This window comes from Rhinichthys klamathensis, unplaced genomic scaffold (genome assembly GCF_029890125.1).
Source record: "Rhinichthys klamathensis goyatoka isolate OS25496 unplaced genomic scaffold, OSU_Roscu_1.1 h1tg000305l_1, whole genome shotgun sequence".
NCBI lineage: Eukaryota > Metazoa > Chordata > Actinopteri > Cypriniformes > Leuciscidae > Rhinichthys > Rhinichthys klamathensis.
The window spans coordinates 389,492-408,646 of NW_026606824.1; the positions used below are offsets into that span (position 1 = coordinate 389,492).

The 19,155-nt window shown below is 45.2% G+C and overlaps 1 protein-coding gene across 1 annotated transcript in view; it reads right to left on the bottom strand.

Annotated features, from left to right (window-relative positions):
* LOC130104203 (serine-rich adhesin for platelets) overlaps positions 1 to 19,155 on the bottom strand; it is a 57,615-nt gene that overhangs the window by 23,210 nt on the left and 15,250 nt on the right. Inside the window, exons 16-32 of the mRNA XM_056270673.1 lie at positions 18,376 to 18,642; positions 18,010 to 18,273; positions 11,140 to 11,397; positions 10,593 to 10,853; positions 10,087 to 10,347; positions 9,682 to 9,945; positions 6,406 to 6,663; positions 6,015 to 6,278; positions 5,661 to 5,921; positions 5,112 to 5,372; positions 4,258 to 4,521; positions 3,447 to 3,707; positions 1,988 to 2,248; positions 1,639 to 1,902; positions 1,261 to 1,521; positions 709 to 969; positions 88 to 351 (exon numbers count right to left, since the gene is read on the bottom strand). Coding sequence (XP_056126648.1) covers positions 88 to 351; positions 709 to 969; positions 1,261 to 1,521; positions 1,639 to 1,902; positions 1,988 to 2,248; positions 3,447 to 3,707; positions 4,258 to 4,521; positions 5,112 to 5,372; positions 5,661 to 5,921; positions 6,015 to 6,278; positions 6,406 to 6,663; positions 9,682 to 9,945; positions 10,087 to 10,347; positions 10,593 to 10,853; positions 11,140 to 11,397; positions 18,010 to 18,273; positions 18,376 to 18,642 — 4,455 coding nt within the window. The remainder of the gene's footprint in view (positions 1 to 87; positions 352 to 708; positions 970 to 1,260; positions 1,522 to 1,638; positions 1,903 to 1,987; positions 2,249 to 3,446; positions 3,708 to 4,257; positions 4,522 to 5,111; positions 5,373 to 5,660; positions 5,922 to 6,014; positions 6,279 to 6,405; positions 6,664 to 9,681; positions 9,946 to 10,086; positions 10,348 to 10,592; positions 10,854 to 11,139; positions 11,398 to 18,009; positions 18,274 to 18,375; positions 18,643 to 19,155) is intronic.

Here is a 19,155-nt window from a genome sequence, read left to right on the forward strand (position 1 = left end):
TTATGTCGTGAGTAACTACGGCAGATTTTTCCGCACCATCTGGTTCATCAGCATTTACAATGCATATTGCAATAAAATCACACAAACCTGTCCTGATTTGAGCAGCTTGACTGGGTGGACTGGTGCAGATGCTGTCTTGTGCTATTACTGTGGCAGTGTATGGCACACCACACTTCAGCATTGTTAGATCACATGACTGACCAAACCCTGAGCAGCTGTCGAGGTGAAGCCCGTCATTGCTGATGGCCTTGACCACGTAGAGCTCACCAACTTCATTGCTCATCCATGACATGGTGGCTACATTATCACTGCAGCTTGTACTGGACACCAGACTCTCCGGGATACAGGGAACTGTGGGTTGAAATACACCTTAATGACTAAAGTTTCAAACTCTTCAAAAAAGCATTAAAATGTCTCGAGTAAGTGGAAGGAGGTGCCTAGCCTTTTATCACATTTGACTTTCTATAATCTTATTTTTTTTTCTCTTTAGCTTTGCAACCCTGTTAGTAAAATATGGGACATCAATTGAGTTTACTCTGATGTTTGATTGATTTTCTACCAATAAAGATTTAATGAACATGCAAATTACAGTAACAGTTACGGTAAATACAAATAAATTATACACATATATCAAATTTAGAGTAATATTTTGTATTCGTTTTCTCAAAGCAGCATTGGTAACAGGGTTAAATGGTCAGTTTGTATTACCTGACCGTACGATGACCTCAATGCTCTGAGAGCTGTTGCATGTCCGTCCCTCAGCAGTGACCGTCAGGACGTACATCTGGCCGCAGGGAAGGGAAGTGACCTCACAGGAAGTGGAGTTTGCCGTGCAGCAGGTGGTCTCTCCATCTGTACGCTCCAAAGTTGCAGTGTAGCTCAACGCGCCAACACTCTCATCCCACAACACACTCACCATACCAGAGTCACACCCCACTGACGTGACCACATTCTGAGGTGGACAGGGCGCTGAGAGGGAAAAAGAGACAGGATTATAATTATTATCTTATTATTGTCATGGTGGGTAGCTGTAACTCAGAGGAAACACAACCACATACACATTGACTTTAACATGGGAGTCTAAACAATCCAGGACAAAGAACTGACAGAAACTGAGGGCTTAAGTACAAGGGAAAACAAAGGAGCTAACGCGATAATTAATTAGGGACAGGATGAATCAAACAAAGACAAAACATAACCCTGACAATTATGTCATGATGTTATATTTACACTGGAAACCTTCCCGTCTCGCTCTCTCACCTGTTTCGGATTCCATAGTGTTGCTCAAGTGGCTGTCGCACTGACTGTTAGATGCGGTGATGCTGAAGTTGTAGAATCTTCCACATTGAAGCTGTTCAACTGTACACTGGTTTTCAGTTGAGTTACACTGGTACACCTGTCCATCACTGTCAGTTGCCATGGCGATGTAGAGCTCCGCCCCTGCTGACTCTTCCCATGTCAGCCAAGCCGAATCAGACAGGCAGTCCATCTCGACGCCCAACATGAGGGGAGCGCAAGGAGCTTTATACACAAACACACATCCCAAAAGTCAAAATTGTGACAGACAAACAGATAAACCAATTAATATCAAATTATGGAAAAATATGATGCATTAAAATTGCATTAAATGTGACTAACCTGCCATAAAATACTGGACTGGAGCATTTGCCCCAGTGCAGCCATTCCTTACTGGCACTACAGTCAGATTATAATCTCTCCCACAGGTCAAAGTGATGTCACAGCTGGTCTTTGTAGTGTTACACATGTAGTAATTGTGGTCGTTATTGGAATAAAAGGCCTTTGCAATGTAGAGGACACCATCTACACTAGAGTCCCAGGACACAGAGACAGTGTTTGATGTACAGTCCAAGACTGCAAATAAATCATCTGGTGCGCAGGGAGCTGAGGAATCCAGAAAAGTAATGTTAGAGACATCCAAATATTACATCTATGTATACTGTATCTATATGATATCTTTCACAGGTACCTGAGGTGACATGCTGCACAGAGCTTTGAGAACTGTTGCAGGTTTGACTATAGGCAGCCACTGTCACGTTGTAGGTCAGGCCACAAAGAATGTGAGGTACTTGGCAGAAGGTTACATTAGAGTCACACCCCAGCACTTGTCCATCACTGCTTCTCACTGTGGCGTGGTAGTGATGGGCTTGACCTCTCTGTTGCCAGGTAATGTTGAGAACAGTAGATGGACACTCAATGATTGTCAGCACATTCTGAGGCACACAAGGGGCTGAAGAGGACACAGAAGTCAAAGGTCACTACAAGTGGACCACCCACATAAACGCCCAGACATATCAAACCGACATTAAAGAACTTGCAGCATTTAAAGCTGACTGCAGTGTTGCCTCAGTTGTGTCTGGGCCAAAACAGACTACTAGTTGTAGTTGAACACACCGCAAACACTACAGCCAACTAGGACGTACATTCTGCGCCTGTGCGAGATGAAATAACTCTCCATACCAGCAGGTGTCAGTAGTCTGTATTTGTCATTTAAAAAAGGGAAACCAGAAGAGCCTTTTTGTGTCAAGTCCGTTTTTCTTCTCAGGCCCTGTTTACACCTGGTACTAAGATGCATTTTGGTCGATCGGATCACAACAGATGACTCTAAATATAGCTGTAAATGGGGTCTAAATAGTTTTGACCTGGTCCAATTTCGACACCTTCCAGAGGAAGTCGAAAATGCATTCGACCGTTTTGCTTTCGTAGTGTAAACACTCATGTGGTCAAATGCGTTCGAATAGCCACAAAAGACCGTCTTCTCTCCACCTACTGACTTAATGCGTAAACATTATGGTAAGCGTGCTAGCCAGACGGGAGGCTTGGTTAGACTTTGGCTTGGTTTGAAGATGAAAAACATAACAAGCACAATGTTTTCTCACCATTCCTGATTTCTATCACACACTCACAGCTTGCAGCTGTCAGGAACGAAAGCTTGTATATTGCTCAAGCTTATTTTATCCATTAGATCAAAAGATCTGAAAAAGCCCATACATTTTACCTGCCCATAAACCCTTCTACTTGTGATCTGATCGACCAAAACGCATCTTAATACCAGGTGTAAACAGGGCCTCAGTTTCCTAAACTGAACAGCCAATCAGAGTGATATTTCTTACAGTACAATCGGGCTCTAATGACTTGGCCAAAAAGCCAACGGTTCTTCTAGTGCCAACGGTGTGGATCACACCGCAAAAACTGGGCTCAACAATGCCCTGACTTTGTCTGATCGTGGGCTTGGTGTATCACGGCTTTTAATATAGTCATTTAAGACCACTGACTGCAGTAGGTGATTTATACATTGGGTTTTACCTGTGTTAGGGTGTTTTGGGTGGCTACAAGTGTCTCATTATGTTATAGCTAAAGTGTTCTGAGAGATCTTTAGATGCATTATATATTGCAAATGGATGTCAAAAAGAGACTTTAAGTCTCACCTGTTTCAAGAATGTGAACTTCACTCCTGGATCCAATACAGCCACCATCCACTCCAGCAACATAAATTTGGTAAGTCTGTCCACACTGCAGGCCGATAATATTGCAGGTCTGTTGGGTGGTGTCGCAGGTCACCCTATGACCTCCGCTGCCCTCGGCAACAGCCATGTAGGACACAGAGCCCTGAGAGGCTTCCCAAGAAACGGACACGGTGTCTGAGCCACAGGATGACTGGATGGATACATGAGTGGGTGGACATGGTGCTGGAGAAGCAAAAGAACATCGAAGTAGCATGCTAATCAGTAATGTCAACATTTTAAATGAAGTATAGAAATTCTCATGGAGAAATTCTACATCAAAATGGAATTGGCAATCCAATTCACTTCTGTAATATGACATATTTTTGAGTGAAACAGGTTCAACAAAAATTACTTGGTTACACTTTATTTTAAGGTGTCTCTGTTCCATTGTAATTATACATTTAAGTATTGAGTAATATTAAGTAACTACATGTACTTAGGATTAGGGGTTGGTTGGGTTTAGGATTAATTATGCTTAATTTAAAGTTATTACTATGGTAACTACATGTAAAATGTAACAATGACACTGTAAAATAAAGTGTTACCAATTACTTTAACCAACAGCCCACATGGCCATGGTGATGTCATCATAAGAAATAAGAAAAGTTATTTCAGAGGCTGAGTAAATTTTTTAATTGAACTGGAAGTATACGATGACAAACTTTTTTCTTTAGAACAGAACGCTGATGAACCATACACAAGCATATAAACTAGTGGCTTATGAGGTTGTTACCTGAATTGAGAGCAATCCAGTTATATGATTGGCTGGGGCAGGTGAGCCCTTTTCCGCTCACACTAACTTGGTAGCGGCTGCCACAGTACAGGTTGGTGATATTGCAGGCGGAGCCAGATGTACTGCAGCTGACTTTGTGATCTACGTCAAAGCCGTCGGCGGAAACGTTGTACTTCAGAGTGCCGCTGCCGGGCGTCCATGAGATCAGAGCAGTGCCGGTGCTGCAGTCCAGAGTCGATTGCAGATTGGAGTGTGGACATGGGACTAGTAAAGGGGGATGCAAACAGGTAGTCATTTTGTTAAAGATGCTCCAACAATGTAGCATCCTACTTTTAAATGTTTATTGTGGAATAATGGGTAACACTTTATTTTAAGGTGCTTGTAATAAGCAGTAATTTACAGTTAATAAGACACTTACTATAAGACCTTATAAAATGCATTTAAGATGCATATAATCATTAACTACTTCATATAAGGGTTAATTAAAGGTCCAGGCCCTAAAGAGATCAGGGAAACTACTCCCTCTTGGGAAGGTACATTTTTAAGGGACTGGGAGTTTGTGTTACCATTTATGTTTGTTCGGCTGTTTTAAAAGTGCAATCTATTGATACTTGAGAAATTTATTATTTAATTTAATTTATTTATTATCATTAGTTAATGCTTGTATGCATCTTATATGCATCTTATAAGGTCTTATAAGTGTCTTATTAACTGTTAATTACTGCTTATTACAAGCACCTTAAAATAAAGTGTTACCGAATAAGGACTAGTTTTTAAATGTGCACTCAGTTCTTGCTTGTTTAACTGGCTGTTTAACAGTAGTTTATCCCACTCTAAGTGTCTGTGACCAGTACCTGTTGTGACAGTGATGGGTGCACTGGCCAGGCTAACACAGTTGCCATCCTCAGCTGTGACTGTTATGGTGTAGTTTTGTCCACAGTCCAGGTCTGAGAAAGAGCAGGTTGTATCTGTGTTGGTACATGTGCGGTTGTTCGCCCAGGCGTTCACGGCATGAACAGTGTAACTGCTGGCACCCCGTGCTGAATCCCAGGTTACAGTGGTGATGGACGTCTCGCAGTCTGTTGTCGCCACAACGTAAGTGGGAACACAGGGAGCTGAGAGGGACAGCAGTGTGTGTTAGGAAAGCCACAAACATGGGCAGGAAAAATATATTTTTTCATGAAGCAGTTAAGCAAAAGGTATGTGGCTCCTACATGTATGTGTGTCCACTAAATAGAAAGATTTGTTGAAGAGTTTGGACCCATAACAAACTCTTTCTTTATCATGTTTTTGGGGGAGAATTCTCAAAACTGCTTTATTGTCAGTTATTTATCAGCTATATCAGTCTCAGTCTTTATTGGCTATATCAGTCTCAGGCTAAGGTGTGTGCAGCTTTGTCTCACCTGTGTCAAGACCGAAGTTCTCGCTGGGTTCACTGGTGCAGTTTCCATGGAACCCAACCACACTGAGTGTGTACGACTCTCCACAGTGTAGCTGTGTGAATGTGCAAGATCTCTTTGTGCTGTTGCACACCGTCGCATCACCGCTAAAGTTGAGCGCAGTCACCATGTCAAGCTGATCCGCCCTATTATTGTCCCATGTTACCGTAGCAATGTTAGTGCTGCACTGCATTAGAACAAATGGTCTCTGTGGTTGGCAGGGGGCTGATGGGATACAAATGATAGAGGGCTACTGTAATTCAGCTTTTTTGGTTTGGGGTTGGTTTAGAATTGTTAGGATTAATCTAGTCAGTTTACCTGTCTCGATATGGTAGTCTGAACCCTCAATGATTCCACAGTTAATTTGGGATGTTGTCACAGCAATGCTATAAGTACGGCCACATCTCAGGTTCTGAATGGTACAGGAAGTTGAGCTTGTGTTACAGGAAACCCGAGTGCCATCCGTACCAATGGCCAGGGCTGTATAGGAGTCAGGGTTGTTTGCACTGGGGTCCCAATGTACAGCTGCCGTGTTAGCATTACAATCTAACTGAGCCGTCACGTTACCTGGCAGGCACAGTGCTGTGAAACACATGTGAAGGTAAAACAAAGAGGAAAATGTTTTACAGATTTTGTTAAGTTTGCCCAAAAAAATCTGCTTAAAAAAAAAGCAGTAACAGTTTGATTATAGATTAATGTTTTAAATTACCCGAGTCAAACTGGATGCTGTTGTTAGCGGTGCTGTTGCAGGAGCCAACCGTGGAAACCACAGTGGCCGTATATCTACGTCCACACTCGAGCTTCACAGAACAGGAAGTGGTGTTGGATGTACAGGAAACCGTGTGTCCATTGTTTCCCATTAAATTGGCAGTATAGGATTGCACCCCTGCTCCAGTCTGCCAGCTGATGGTGCCCCTGTTTGTGCCACAGCTGGCTGCAGCTGCCAGGCTACTGGGTGGACAGGGAGCTGTGGATCAATGGATGAGACTTAGATCAATACACATTTTCAGCTGCCTTGGTAATGTGACCGTATTTAATATTCCATTCATTTTCTTCATTAGGATTCAGAAAATTCTTCAACATTCTTTTTCAATGAGAGTTGGCGGGTTTCTGTGACCGCAGCCATTGGTGGCATAATGTGGGTTCCTAACCCTCAACAAAGTCCCTTTCAAGGAAAGTAGGCTCACTTGGTGGTAGTGGTTGCACAGACTAGTCGACTTTAATGCTCTGTCATGACACTTTAAGCTTGACGTCGACCAGTTTATCATGACCTATAGAGGGCGCAACAGGATAAGAAATCTTTGAAGTTCATTTTTATCCTCCATTCAAACAGTTAAAATGACAAATACATGCATACTCTGAGAGGGCTCCACAAGACATGTTTTATTATAGCATCTGGATGCTCAGAATTGATCGGGTGAATACACGTTTTAAACAGCTTATTGTACATGCAAGTAAATCACCGTTCTATACTAATGCGATGCTGCATTGTAACGCTCACACACACATCGTGCGCAGATCGCACACACAAACATTCAGTAGCGCAGATTTTTCAACACTGTTCTGTGATTTATCAATTAAATAGCTTAGAAACTGAGGAGTTATAGCATATATTTCTTAGTAACTAAAACCCACAGCTTCACTATTAGTAGAGAGACGCTGCCATGTAGAATTAATTCACACGCAATCGCTCTCTCACTAATGTAGCAACAACGAGAATGCAACCCACACGAGTGAAGCGTTCGTACATAATCAAACACAAGAAACTGCATATTCCAGATTAGCCCCAGGCTATGAGGCAAAAGACCCTTGTGTTGTTTAACTAAAGGAAGGACGTTGTCAATGTTTTATAATTTGGCAAGAACAGATCTGTTCAGAAATGGTGAAACAAGAGGCCCTAACAAGGAGTCACCTGACCCCTGCGACTAAACAGACTGAACCATTCAGCGTCCCGAGCTAGTTTTCCCCTCATCAATTATTACATCTCCTTAAGGCTGAAAAAGTGGACTTGCATACAAAAATACCCTTTGTCTTGAAGACAACCATTTGCGAAACTAAACCCTCACGTGGTACACACCACGGATGCACAAATGCTGACCATAAGGACACCCACACACACACACACACACACACATAAGGACTTTCCTCCAATTCTCCAATACCAATAAAACTCATCCCAGAACAATTCTTGACTGACCCAGAATCAAAATCATGTAACATAACAATTATATATTGTGTTTACAACCCCTGTATGTGTCTATTCTGCTTAGATCACATCTAAGTCATGTAATTGTTTTAAATATTAGAGATACTGGAATGAAAGTGTCGTGTTTCCTATCATTATGCTCGTATGTGTTTAATTCAAAAGATGGCTCGATTGAAATCTGTGTAAAAATGTTTATGTTCTTAAAATGGAAATTATGTCTAAACTGAATCCTCTTGTTTCGAGCTGATGAGTAAGCAGACCACAGATAACACATGATTCGCGATGAGAGAAAGGGGGGGGATAGAAAAGACTCCCTTCTCAAATAACCATATAGTATCTTATTGTCCGAATTCCAAATTCCTCCAGGAGGCGGGACAAACATTTTGAGTTTAAAATCTTAGACCCGAACACAGAATCTCTCTCTTGTGATCCTCTCTTGTGATGCCCGACGCCGGGTGGAGCCGACGATGGTTATAGTAACCATGTAGACGCAGAGACAAATGACCCAAATCAAGATATGGGTTAAAACAGATTTAATTCAAGCCATCTCGTCACTTTTGTTTCTTTCCTTAGTTTCTTTTCTTTTCCGTTAAAAGTCTCGGTTCTAAGTTAAGTGTTGCTGCAAAGTTTTCAACTTCAACTTCAAAGACTTTCATTCATCCGCGCCAACACACCACGTGACTGGCTGTCCAAGATCTATCGAGCACGAGGAGACCGCCAGCCAAACAACGGACCCGGGGAACACCTTTACACCGACAAAAGGGAATCCCCAAAAGCAACGCAAGGACAAGCAAGTACCTCCAGACTTTTAGCTGAAACTGCAGGTGCATTTTAATATCAAATTGAATTACCCGCCTAAGAAACGATAAAAGGGTGAAATTAATTATTGATGGTTCGTTCAGGTCATGTCTTTTAAGTGCATATAGAAACTTGGGATCTCATCTAACTCCTAAAACTCAGTCTTCCTCACTCTCTGTCTTTCTTCAACTTGAATGCGTGTGCGTGTGTTTGTGTTATACTAGTTTTATGTGTGTTAGTCATAGGCTTATAATCAATAAAGTATTGTTTGTATTTGAAAAGAGAAGCATTACTTGTGTTATGTGCTTACCGATTTATTGTCTTGAACTTCGATCTAAGTTACCTATGCTTTGACCCTTGATTTATTTCTTAATTTAGCTGTTAGCTGGGAATTAGTCTTTCTTGGCCAAGAAGATATTATATTTCCTAGAATTATAAATTGTTTATGCTTTCCGTTCATTGGATGAACTGATAAACTGATCATATTATTGATTTTGCTACAGTAAATTCTGAAAATAATTAAATTATTAATTATTGATCATAATCTGTTATGAATAATAATTAATTATATTTATACGTGCGTACAATCGCTACACTAATGCATACATATAAATGTAATCTTTACTGTACTACTTTAACCGAAGCTTAACGAAGGCTGCAGTGACATGATGGCTTTTCCAATTTGGCGATTGGCTCTTTTGTTTCGAAAGCAGGACTCATTCCACCACGGTCGAGTGAATAGTCTTGGTATATAGTCTTTTTTTTTTTTTGCTTTTCAGTTATTTGGTTCGTATCCATGTAAAAAGCAGGATAAGGTACAATCAGATAGTCATTAGCACACAATAAACCCCTTCAAGACCCTGATCATCCTGTCTGGGATTATCTTGCCATAATATCTGGATTAGCATACATTATTCATTACATATCTGATAATAAACAGTACGTAGACCAATACTGTGTTGTAATATTTGACATTTGTACCTGTGTAGACCTGTGTTGGGCTTCCGTACGGACTGGTGCAGGTGCTGTCCTGAGCAGCCACTTGTGCAATGAAGCTCATTCCACAGCGCAACCCAGTCAGAGCGTGGGACGTTTGCACTGTGCTGGTGGTGGAGTTCAGCCCATTCACCTGAAGGATGAACAGGAAGTAAGTGGCTCCAGATGCTGTGCTGGGGTCCCATGTGATGCTGATGTCATTAGTAGCGCAGTTGGTACGACCGGCCAGATTGAAAGGTGGGCAGATAGCTAGAAGAAAGAGGAATTAGGTCCAAATCAAACACTAGTTAGACTTTAAATTGCTGCGACATGTTCCGTTTGTGTGTAATGCCTATGTTTGAAAACAAGGACAAGACAAATTCTCTAATACTGTGTGTCCAGTCTCCTGACCTGATCTCAGGTTGACAGGTGCGCTGGGTTGACTCTGGCAGCCCCGTTCCACCGTAGACACAGTAACGGTGTAGTTCTCACCGCAGTGAAGTTCACTGAAAGTGCAGCTGGTGCCATTGGAGGAGCAAGTGTGGGTGTGGCCATTCAAACCCTTTGCCGTGGCAATGTACATTTCAGCACTCCTGGCGGCAGTCCAGTTGACAAGTCCCACATTACCACGGCATTGTAGAGAAACTTCAACGCGACTGGGAGGACAAGCACCTGAAGGGGGTTTTTAGGGAAGAAAATTGGTTTCTTAGTCCCCAATGTAACAAATTCATGGTTACTAAACTTAAGTCCCTTAGTGTGTCCTTTGTAACAGGAACCTTTCACAGATAGGGTGCACAACTGTTAAAAAGCCATCAGATGATTAGCAAATACCATGGATTAACAACCTCGTAGCTCACAGTTGGGCATACCTTAAAAGGTAAAGCGTTTCAGTTTTGTACCAAACTGCAAATACACACCTGCACTGAAAGTGTAGGGAGTGGTAGGGAACCCAGCACACGTTTCAGAGAACGGTATGATTACAATGTCATAGGTCTGAGAACAGTGCATGTTGGGTAGTTGACAGCTGGTGCCATTGACGACACTGTTCCTGACATCACCATCGCGGGCAACAGCAGTGACGTTATAGGCCACGGCCCCAGGACTGCCCTCCCAGGACACAAAGGCAGTGTTGTTCGAACACTGTAGACTTACGGTCACATTCTGTGGGGCACAAGGGGCTGAGAGATAGAGAAGTGCCATTAATGTCTTCTATCAAGTATTTTTTTCAAAACATCATCTATAGAGTATTTACTAACAAAAAAAAAATAAATGCAATAAGAGAACATTCAAAGAAATGTACAGCAGCAAAAAAATGGCCTATTTAATTTTAAGGATCATAAAGAGGGTGGAAGATGGTTATGAAAAAAATAAATACATTTTTTGGTGCAAGTAACCTTGAAAAGCAAGTAAAACAAGGTAAAGGTAAATCCTCAGAAGAAGAGTGGTGTGTTTATGGGTGATCACCTGTCTGCAGTTGTGTGTGAGCCGTGTTGCTGCTGTTGCAGCGTCCAGACACTGAATCCACGGAGACATTATAAAGACTCCCGCATCTCAGCGAGTTGATGGAGCAGTGGGTTTGGGATGTGCTGCAGGAGTCTGAGTGAGCGCTGCTCTCCACATGCACATAGAAGCTCTCTCGGCCCAGACTCTCGGTCCAGCTCAGCAGAGCCGTGCTGGTGCCGCAGCTGTAGTTGGCGCTCACTTCAGCAGGGCTGCAGGGCGCTGGCAAACAGTAGCAGAACAGCACTTTCACTCACCTCTACATGTTTATGTTGAGGCTATAAAAGAATATTAAAGACTAAATTGGCCTGGCTGATTTATAAGTCTGTCAATAATGCCGGCTATAGAAGCTTGTTTCCGCCACGGAATAAAACAATTTAAAAGATAGTTGTGACTCTTTATGTTACAATTCTGACTTTTTTACTCACAATTGCGAGTTATAAGCTCGCAATTGCGAGTTATAAAGTTGCGAGATTTTTTTCAAGATATAAACTTAGCAATTGCAAGTTTATATCTCACAATTCTGATGTTTTTTTTTCTCACAATTGCACGTTTACATCTCGCAATTCTGACTTCTTTTCTCAGAATTGTGAGACATAAACTCGTAATTACGAGTAATAAAGTTCAGCTCTGAGGAGAAATAAAGACTGACTTCTTTCAGAAGTTTATATCTCAAATTCAGACTTTATAATGGCGCGTTATACAATTGCGAGTTATAAATTCAGAATTGCGAGATATAAACTTTAGATTTATAGATATATCTATATATATCTTTTTAGATATAGACTTTAAATCACACACTTCTGAATTTATAACTCGCAATTGTTTATATTGCGTAATTCTGAGGAAAAAACTGTCAGATTTGTGAGATAAAAAGTTACAATTACATTTTTTATTTTTTAATCTGTGGCAGAAACAAGCTTCCATAGTAGATAGTTGACTTTGAATTTAATTGTCAATTAATTTTTCATTAAATAAAATATGTAAATATTGTACATGGGTATCAACCATTCAGCCACCATAATATTTTAAATACTATGGTCACACTTTATTTTACAGTGCCCTTGTTGCATGTTGCATGTACCTACTTACGCACTATAGTTATAACAGTAAATTACTCAGTACTTAATCGTGTAATTACACTGTAATAAAGGGCACCTTAAAATAAAGTGTAACAAAATGATTTACTATATTTGACGTATTGTCAGCTATATGTTCAAATTAATTATATTTTACTCAAATTAAATGAAATGTCTCAGATATTTTCATAAGTAAGAAATACTCTGTAGGTATAGATCTGTAGTTCCCCTTCGAGGGAACTCGCACTGCGTCATAGTTGTGATGCTTTGGGGAACGCCCCCAGCGTAGCGCCTCTGAAGCATGAATGAAATCTGTCCAATCCTGATTGGTGCTGCGTCATGACGTAGTAGATGACGGCATAACCGGAAGATACAAAGGTACGCTTGGCAAACACAACACTAGCTTTTTCGCTCTTCAGCTAAAGCGCTCTGTGTGAATTGTCAGTCATATTTATTGTTGTCTGTCCCTGTTCAATTCTCAACCAAATAGCAAGATTGATGTCAGATTGATCTCGGGGGGGGGGGGGGGGGGGTGGAAATCGATCAGCCACCTCATCCACCTGCTCAAGAGGAGCTGGTGGAGGTTTTGACCCGCGCTGTGGCCAAACTAAAAATTGATTGGCCACAGGAGGAATTAAAAATCCAGCCACCAAGCAGGCTGGATGAAAGATTTTTCAAACGCAGGTCTCAGCCTCCACGCCGGGGCCTTCAGTTTTTTCCTGACTTACATAACGAGTTATGTAAGTCATGGGAGAAACCATATTCAGCCAGGCTCTCAAACCCCCCAGTGCTTGATTTTTCGAATGTGCTGGGGGCGGCTGAGTGTGGTTATGGGACGTTGCCTCGGGTAGAGGAGGCTCTCGCGAGTTATCTTTCTCCCGAGGCCGCTTCGTCCCTTAAGGCCCCGGTGCTGCCCACTAAGCCTTGCCGCGATACATCGGCGCTGGTGGGCAGGGCTTACATGGCGGCTGGGCGGGCTGGCAGTTGCCTGCACACTATCGGGGTGTTGCAGGCCTACCAGGCCGACCTCCTCAAGGAGCTTGATGAGGGTGAGGGTCCTTCTCCGAGTGACATCACAGAGTTAAGGAAGGCCACCGACCTGTCTCTCCGCATCACCAAAGAGACGGCCCATGCCATCGGCCGCTCCATGGCTGGCTTGGTGTGTGTGGAGAGACATTTATGGCTTAATTTGTCGGGGATGAAGGAGAGAGAAAAACACTTTCTCCTAGACTCCCCGATTTCACCGTCTGGCCTCTTCGGCGGCGCGGTTGATACCGTAGTCGGGAGGTTTCAGGAGGTGAAAAAGCAGTCGGCGGCCTTCCAGCAATACCTCCCTCGCCGTTCTGGCTCCTCGAGGAAGGCAGTCTCTAAAGGGCAGCCTCGGCCGCCTGCCAGCTCCTCGCACCGGTACGTGCAAAAAGAGAGTGTCGCCTCCCGCGCCCCTCCCGAGGGAGCCTGGCAAAGGAGACGGCGCTCTCGCGGCAAGCCTTCTGAGCCTAAGGTCGATTTGAGGACCGTCCTTCAGGCAAAGAAGGCTTCCTCTAAGCGGTCCTAGACGCCGCACCCCTCAGAGCTGTCCCCCCCGGGGTGGAGCGATCGAGGTCGCTTCCGTCCCGGAGCTCTTGGGAAATCAGTGCTGTGTTCCCGCCGTCCAGTACGCTTCGGGCCACACTGGTTTCCCGCGTACGCACGCCGCTCCAGCCGCCTCTATTAAGACTTGCGGCTGGGCAGCGAACGCGTCCGCCCACCGAAAACCGTTGTCGACCGCTCCCTACCGGCCAGCCGCTTCAGGGGGTCGGGAACGAGTCTCGAATAACACCCGAGGCCAGCCTCGAGAGGCTGGTTCCCTTAGTAGATTATCTCGGCGCATGGTCATGCCTTCCGAATATATCTGCGTGGGCCCTGCGTACTGTAGAACTGGGTTACAGGCTGCAGTTCAGTTGCCCTCCCCCGAGGTTCAACGGGGTGGTCTGGACTGTGGTTGGCCCAGAGCAGGTTCGGGTTATGGAACAGGAAGTTCAATCCCTGTTGGTCAAGGAGGCCATAGAACGTGTTCCTCTGCCAGACAGGGAGTCCGGGTTCTACAGCCGGTACTTCATAGTTCCCAAGAAGGATGGGGGGTTGCATCCAATAATAGATCTCAGGCACTTGAATCGGTCTCTGAGGAGATTCAGGTTCAAAATGCTCACAATTCCAGCCATCGTGAGTCAGATCCAGTTCGAGGACTGGTTCGTCACGATAGATCTAAAGGACGCATACTTCCATATTTCCATCCTTCCATGTCACAGGAAGTTCCTGAGGTTCGCTTTCGGGGGCGAAGCGTACCAATATCGGGTTCTTCCGTTCGGCCTAGCTCTCTCCCATCGCACTTTTACAAAATGCATGGATGCACCTCTAGCACCCCTGAGGCTCGAGGGCGTCAGGGTGCTCAACTACATCGACGACTGGCTGATACTGGCCCAGTCGCGAGAGCTGGCTATTCGGCATCGAGATGTCGTCCTCTCCCACATCCAGAGCCTGGGGCTGAGACTCAACACAAAGAAGAGTGTGTTGACGCCCTCCCAGAGGACTACGTTCCTGGGAGTTGTATGGGACTCCACGACGATGCGGGCACAAATGTCTCCCGCACGCATGGAGTCCATACGGGCGATGGTCTCCAGAGCGAAGCTAGGCCACAACCTCACTGTGAAGCAGTTTCAGAGACTGCTGGGGCTCATGGCAGCAGCGTCCAGTGTTATACCTTTTGGCCTGCTACACATGAGACCCCTACAGTGGTGGTTGAGAACCAAGGGATTTTCCCCGAGGGGAAATCCGTTCCGTATGATCAGGGTAACGCGCAGATGCCTTCGTTCCCTCGTCATATGGAGGAAACCTTGGTTCCTGTCCCAGGGACCGGTGCTGGGAGCATCATGTTGCCGGAAAGCCGTTTCAACAGATGCCTCCCTCACTGGTTGGGGCGCGGTCATGGACGGCCGCTTTGCGAGAGGTCTGTAGGAGACTCGGCATTCTTCCTGACACATCAATTGCCTGGAAATGCTGGCGGTCTACAAAGCTCTGAGGAGTTTTTTCCCGGACCTCTGCGGCCACCATGTCCTGATACGCTCGGACAACATGTCCGTAGTCGCGTATCTGAATCACCAGGGAGGTCTGAGGTCGCGCCCTCTATGCAGACTGGCACACCAGATCCTTCTGTGGTCCCAGGGGAAACTGTCGTCTCTCAGAGCGATGTATATCCCCGGGGACCAAAATCAGGGAGCAGACGTCCTGTCGAGGCAGGGGCTGAGGCCCGGGGAGTGGCGACTCCACCCCGAGGTGGTGGAGGCCATGTGCGTGAGATTCGGCCCAGTGGAAGTGGATCTGTTCGCGTCTCGAGAGACGTCCCACTTTCCACTGTGGTTCTCTCTCAGGTATCCAGCTCCGTTGGGGCTGGACGCTATGACACAGACGTGGCCGAGGCTGCGTCTGTACGCATTTCCCCCGATCGCTCTACTCCCGGGAGTCTTGGAGCGGGTCCGCCAGGAAGGGATCAGCCTACTTTTAGTAGCACCCTGCTGGCCGACCCGGATATGGTTCTCGGACATTGTAGCACTGCTAGACGGCCTCCCATGGCAGGTCCCTCTGAGGAGGGATCTGCTGTCTCAGGCAGGGGGCACAATATTTCACCCCCGGCCAGTGCTGTGGAACCTCTGGGTCTGGCCCCTGAGGGGGCTCGGTACTTAGAGGCTGGTCTGTCAGCAGGTGTTGTCGAGACCCTACTTAGCTCCAGGGCTCCTTCCACTAGGAGACTGTACAGCCTAAAGTGGAATGTGTTTTCCACTTGGTGTAGAGAGCGTGAGGTGGACCCAGTTAACTGCCCAGTGGCTTCAGTGCTGGAGTTCCTCCAAGATCGTTTCTCCGCCGGTCTTTCCCCATCCACACTTAAGGTGTATGTGGCTGCCATTGCGGCTTTCCACTCACCTATAGGTGCTGGGCCTTTGGAAAGGCACCATATGGTTGTACGTTTCCTCCGTGGGGCTCGGAGGATTAGGCCTGCGGCTCGCTCCAGAGTCCCAACTTGGGACCTGGCGGTGGTTTTCGAAGGGTTGGCTGAGGCCCCCTTCGAACCACTGGAGTCGGCTGAGGCAAAGAACCTGACCTTCAAGGTGGCCTTTCTCCTTGCCATCACTTCTCTGAGGAGAGTGGGGGATCTCCAGGCCTTGGCTATATCGCCAACTTGCCTGGAGTTTGCCCCTGGCGGAGTTAGGGCCATCTTACATCCTAGACCGGGCTATGTGCCCAAGGTGCCGTCTAGTGCGGCACGGTCAGTGGTTCTTCAGGCCTTCCATCCTCCACCTCATGGGACGGCGGAGGAGGGGAGACTTTACCTGCTCTGCCCAGTCAGAGCCCTAAGGGTTTACTTGGAGAAGTCTTCTCAGTGGAGGAAGTCAGACCAGTTGTTGGTGTGCTTTGGTTCACCCAAGAAAGGGCTGCCTGCATCTAAACAGACAATCAGTAATTGGATTGTCCAGGCTATAGCCACGGCTTATCAGGTGCGCAATTTGCCTTCACCTATGGCCGTGAGGGCACATTCCACCAGGAGCATGGCCTCCTCGGTGGCCCTCCTTTCTGGCGTCTCGCTTCAGGAGATCTGCGAGGCGGCCGGGTGGGCCACCCCGCACACCTTCATACGTTTTTACAGTCTGCAACTCCCTGTGACGCCTGGCACCAGAGTGCTCGCGTCCTGAGTGTGCCTGGTCTTCCAGCTTCACACTAGGGGCGGGCATGATTATGGTGTGGCATAGTGGGTATTTCGTTCCCCAAAGCGTCACAACTATGACGCAGTGCGAGTTCCCTCGAAGGGAACGTCTCGGGTTACGACTGTAACCCTTGTTCCCCGAGAAGGGAACGAGACACTGCGTCTCGTTGCCACACCTATCACAGGCAGAGCGCTAGCTTCATCGCGAAGAGCTAGTGTTGTGTTTGCCAAGCGTACCTTTGTATCTTCCGGTTATGCCGTCATCTACTACGTCATGACGCAGCACCAATCAGGATTGGACAGATTTCATTCATGCTTCAGAGGCGCTACGCTGGGGGCGTTCCCCAAAGCGTCACAACTATGACGCAGTGTCTCGTTCCCTTCTCGGGGAACAAGGGTTACAGTCGTAACCCGAGACGATTTACACAACAGAAAAAGTATGACTATAGAGTTCGTTCTGATTTTCTATTAAGCTCTGCAAAAAAAAAAAAAAAATCGTCCTTTGAACCATCTTTAATCCCTACGAGAAAAAGCGTCCCTGTAAAACCTTGGTTAATTGAACTGTAACATGCGATGTGAAGTTCATGCGACCATGACATTACTGATACAGTGAAACATTTTCAGCATTTAGTTTTTGTTAGTCCAAATAAATTGAAAGTACCCTTGCTTTAATGGGAGCAATTTATGAATGCGGATACATTGTCATTTTGTCATGTGATACCACATTTATTTGCATTAAAGCTCTTTTTCTAGACAAAAAAAAAGAAGTTTTTGCAACATTTAAAGAATTAATATAGAATGTATGCACTAAAAAAATATTGTGTCGACATCAGTTCCATCAGCAATATCAGTAAACATTTTGATGTTTTTAAAAAGAATGATGCAGAATTTAAAGGTGCTAAGTCTATTTCAGCTGTTTTGGTAACTTCTGCCAGAATTAACCACCATGCAGGACATGCAGTGGTGAAATTTCAGACTCATGTAGTGCTGAATGATAAATATAGGCTATGGTGTATTTACCTGTGATAATACTGAAGGGAGCACTAGGTGTGCTCTCACACTGAGAGCCCTGGGCCATCCCGTACACACTGTACGTCTGGCCACACAGTAAGGCAGCCAGGGAACAGTTGTTTCCAGAAGAGGTGCAGGTGGCAGTGTGTCCCAGGACAGAGGTGGCATTGACACGGACCCTCACAGCATCTGGGTCCTCCGCCCAAGACACCAGGGCCAAATTACTTCTGCAATTCAGTGAAGGAGGAGACCTCATTGTCGGAGCACATGGCGCTGAGACAATACACGGGAAGAGAAACGAAGGGAAAGTAAGTCAAGATTAGGCTAAATTAAATGTAGTAAACCGCTCTAAACTGGACTCAAAACTCTCCATACCCGTCTCAAGTGTAGTGCTGGCCCGTGCCGAGCTGTTGCAGGCTCCATTATCAGCAAACACTGTGACATTGAAAACCTCCCCGCACTGGAGCTGCGTGAGCTCACAGGAAGTGGCCGAGGAACGACAGGAAGTGGAAGGAATGCTCTGATTACTTGTTTGTGCCAGAACGGTGTACCTGGTGGCACCAGCGCCAGCATGCCATGACACATTCACCGTACGCGCGTCACAGTTGAGCACTGCAGTCACGCTCTCAGGGTCGCAGGGAGCTGGAAAAGGTCAAAGGTTAGTCCAAAGCTTTATTTCTGCCTACCTAGACATTTTATGCTGTATATGCATAATGGTGTTGCCTTCTAAGCATCTTTTGGTCAAATTCGAAGGTGGTGTTGCCTGTATCCTTGCCAGAGAATACAACACCAGAATGAGAAAAATATCTAAACTGCCAGAAAGTATCTGTAAAAATAGATCAATATAATTAATTACTAACTATTGCATTGTTAGCTTTAGCAACATGCCGATGGCTAACATACAACTTTTAGTTTCAAATCTGCATTTTAATATTTTAATGTATTTTAAAGCTTAGTTATTAAAGGCCTGTTCACACCAAGATGAATTTTCGGTGTGGAAATTTGATGCAATAAACAAGTATATTCGAATGAACGGCTTTTCTTATCTCTTTTACATGGAAACTAGCCAACCAGTAAAATTTGTGCTTTTGATCACGTGTCAAGAGCCGCTGCTGTTGCATGAAACTACGACTTGGTGGCGCTAACAAACTGAGG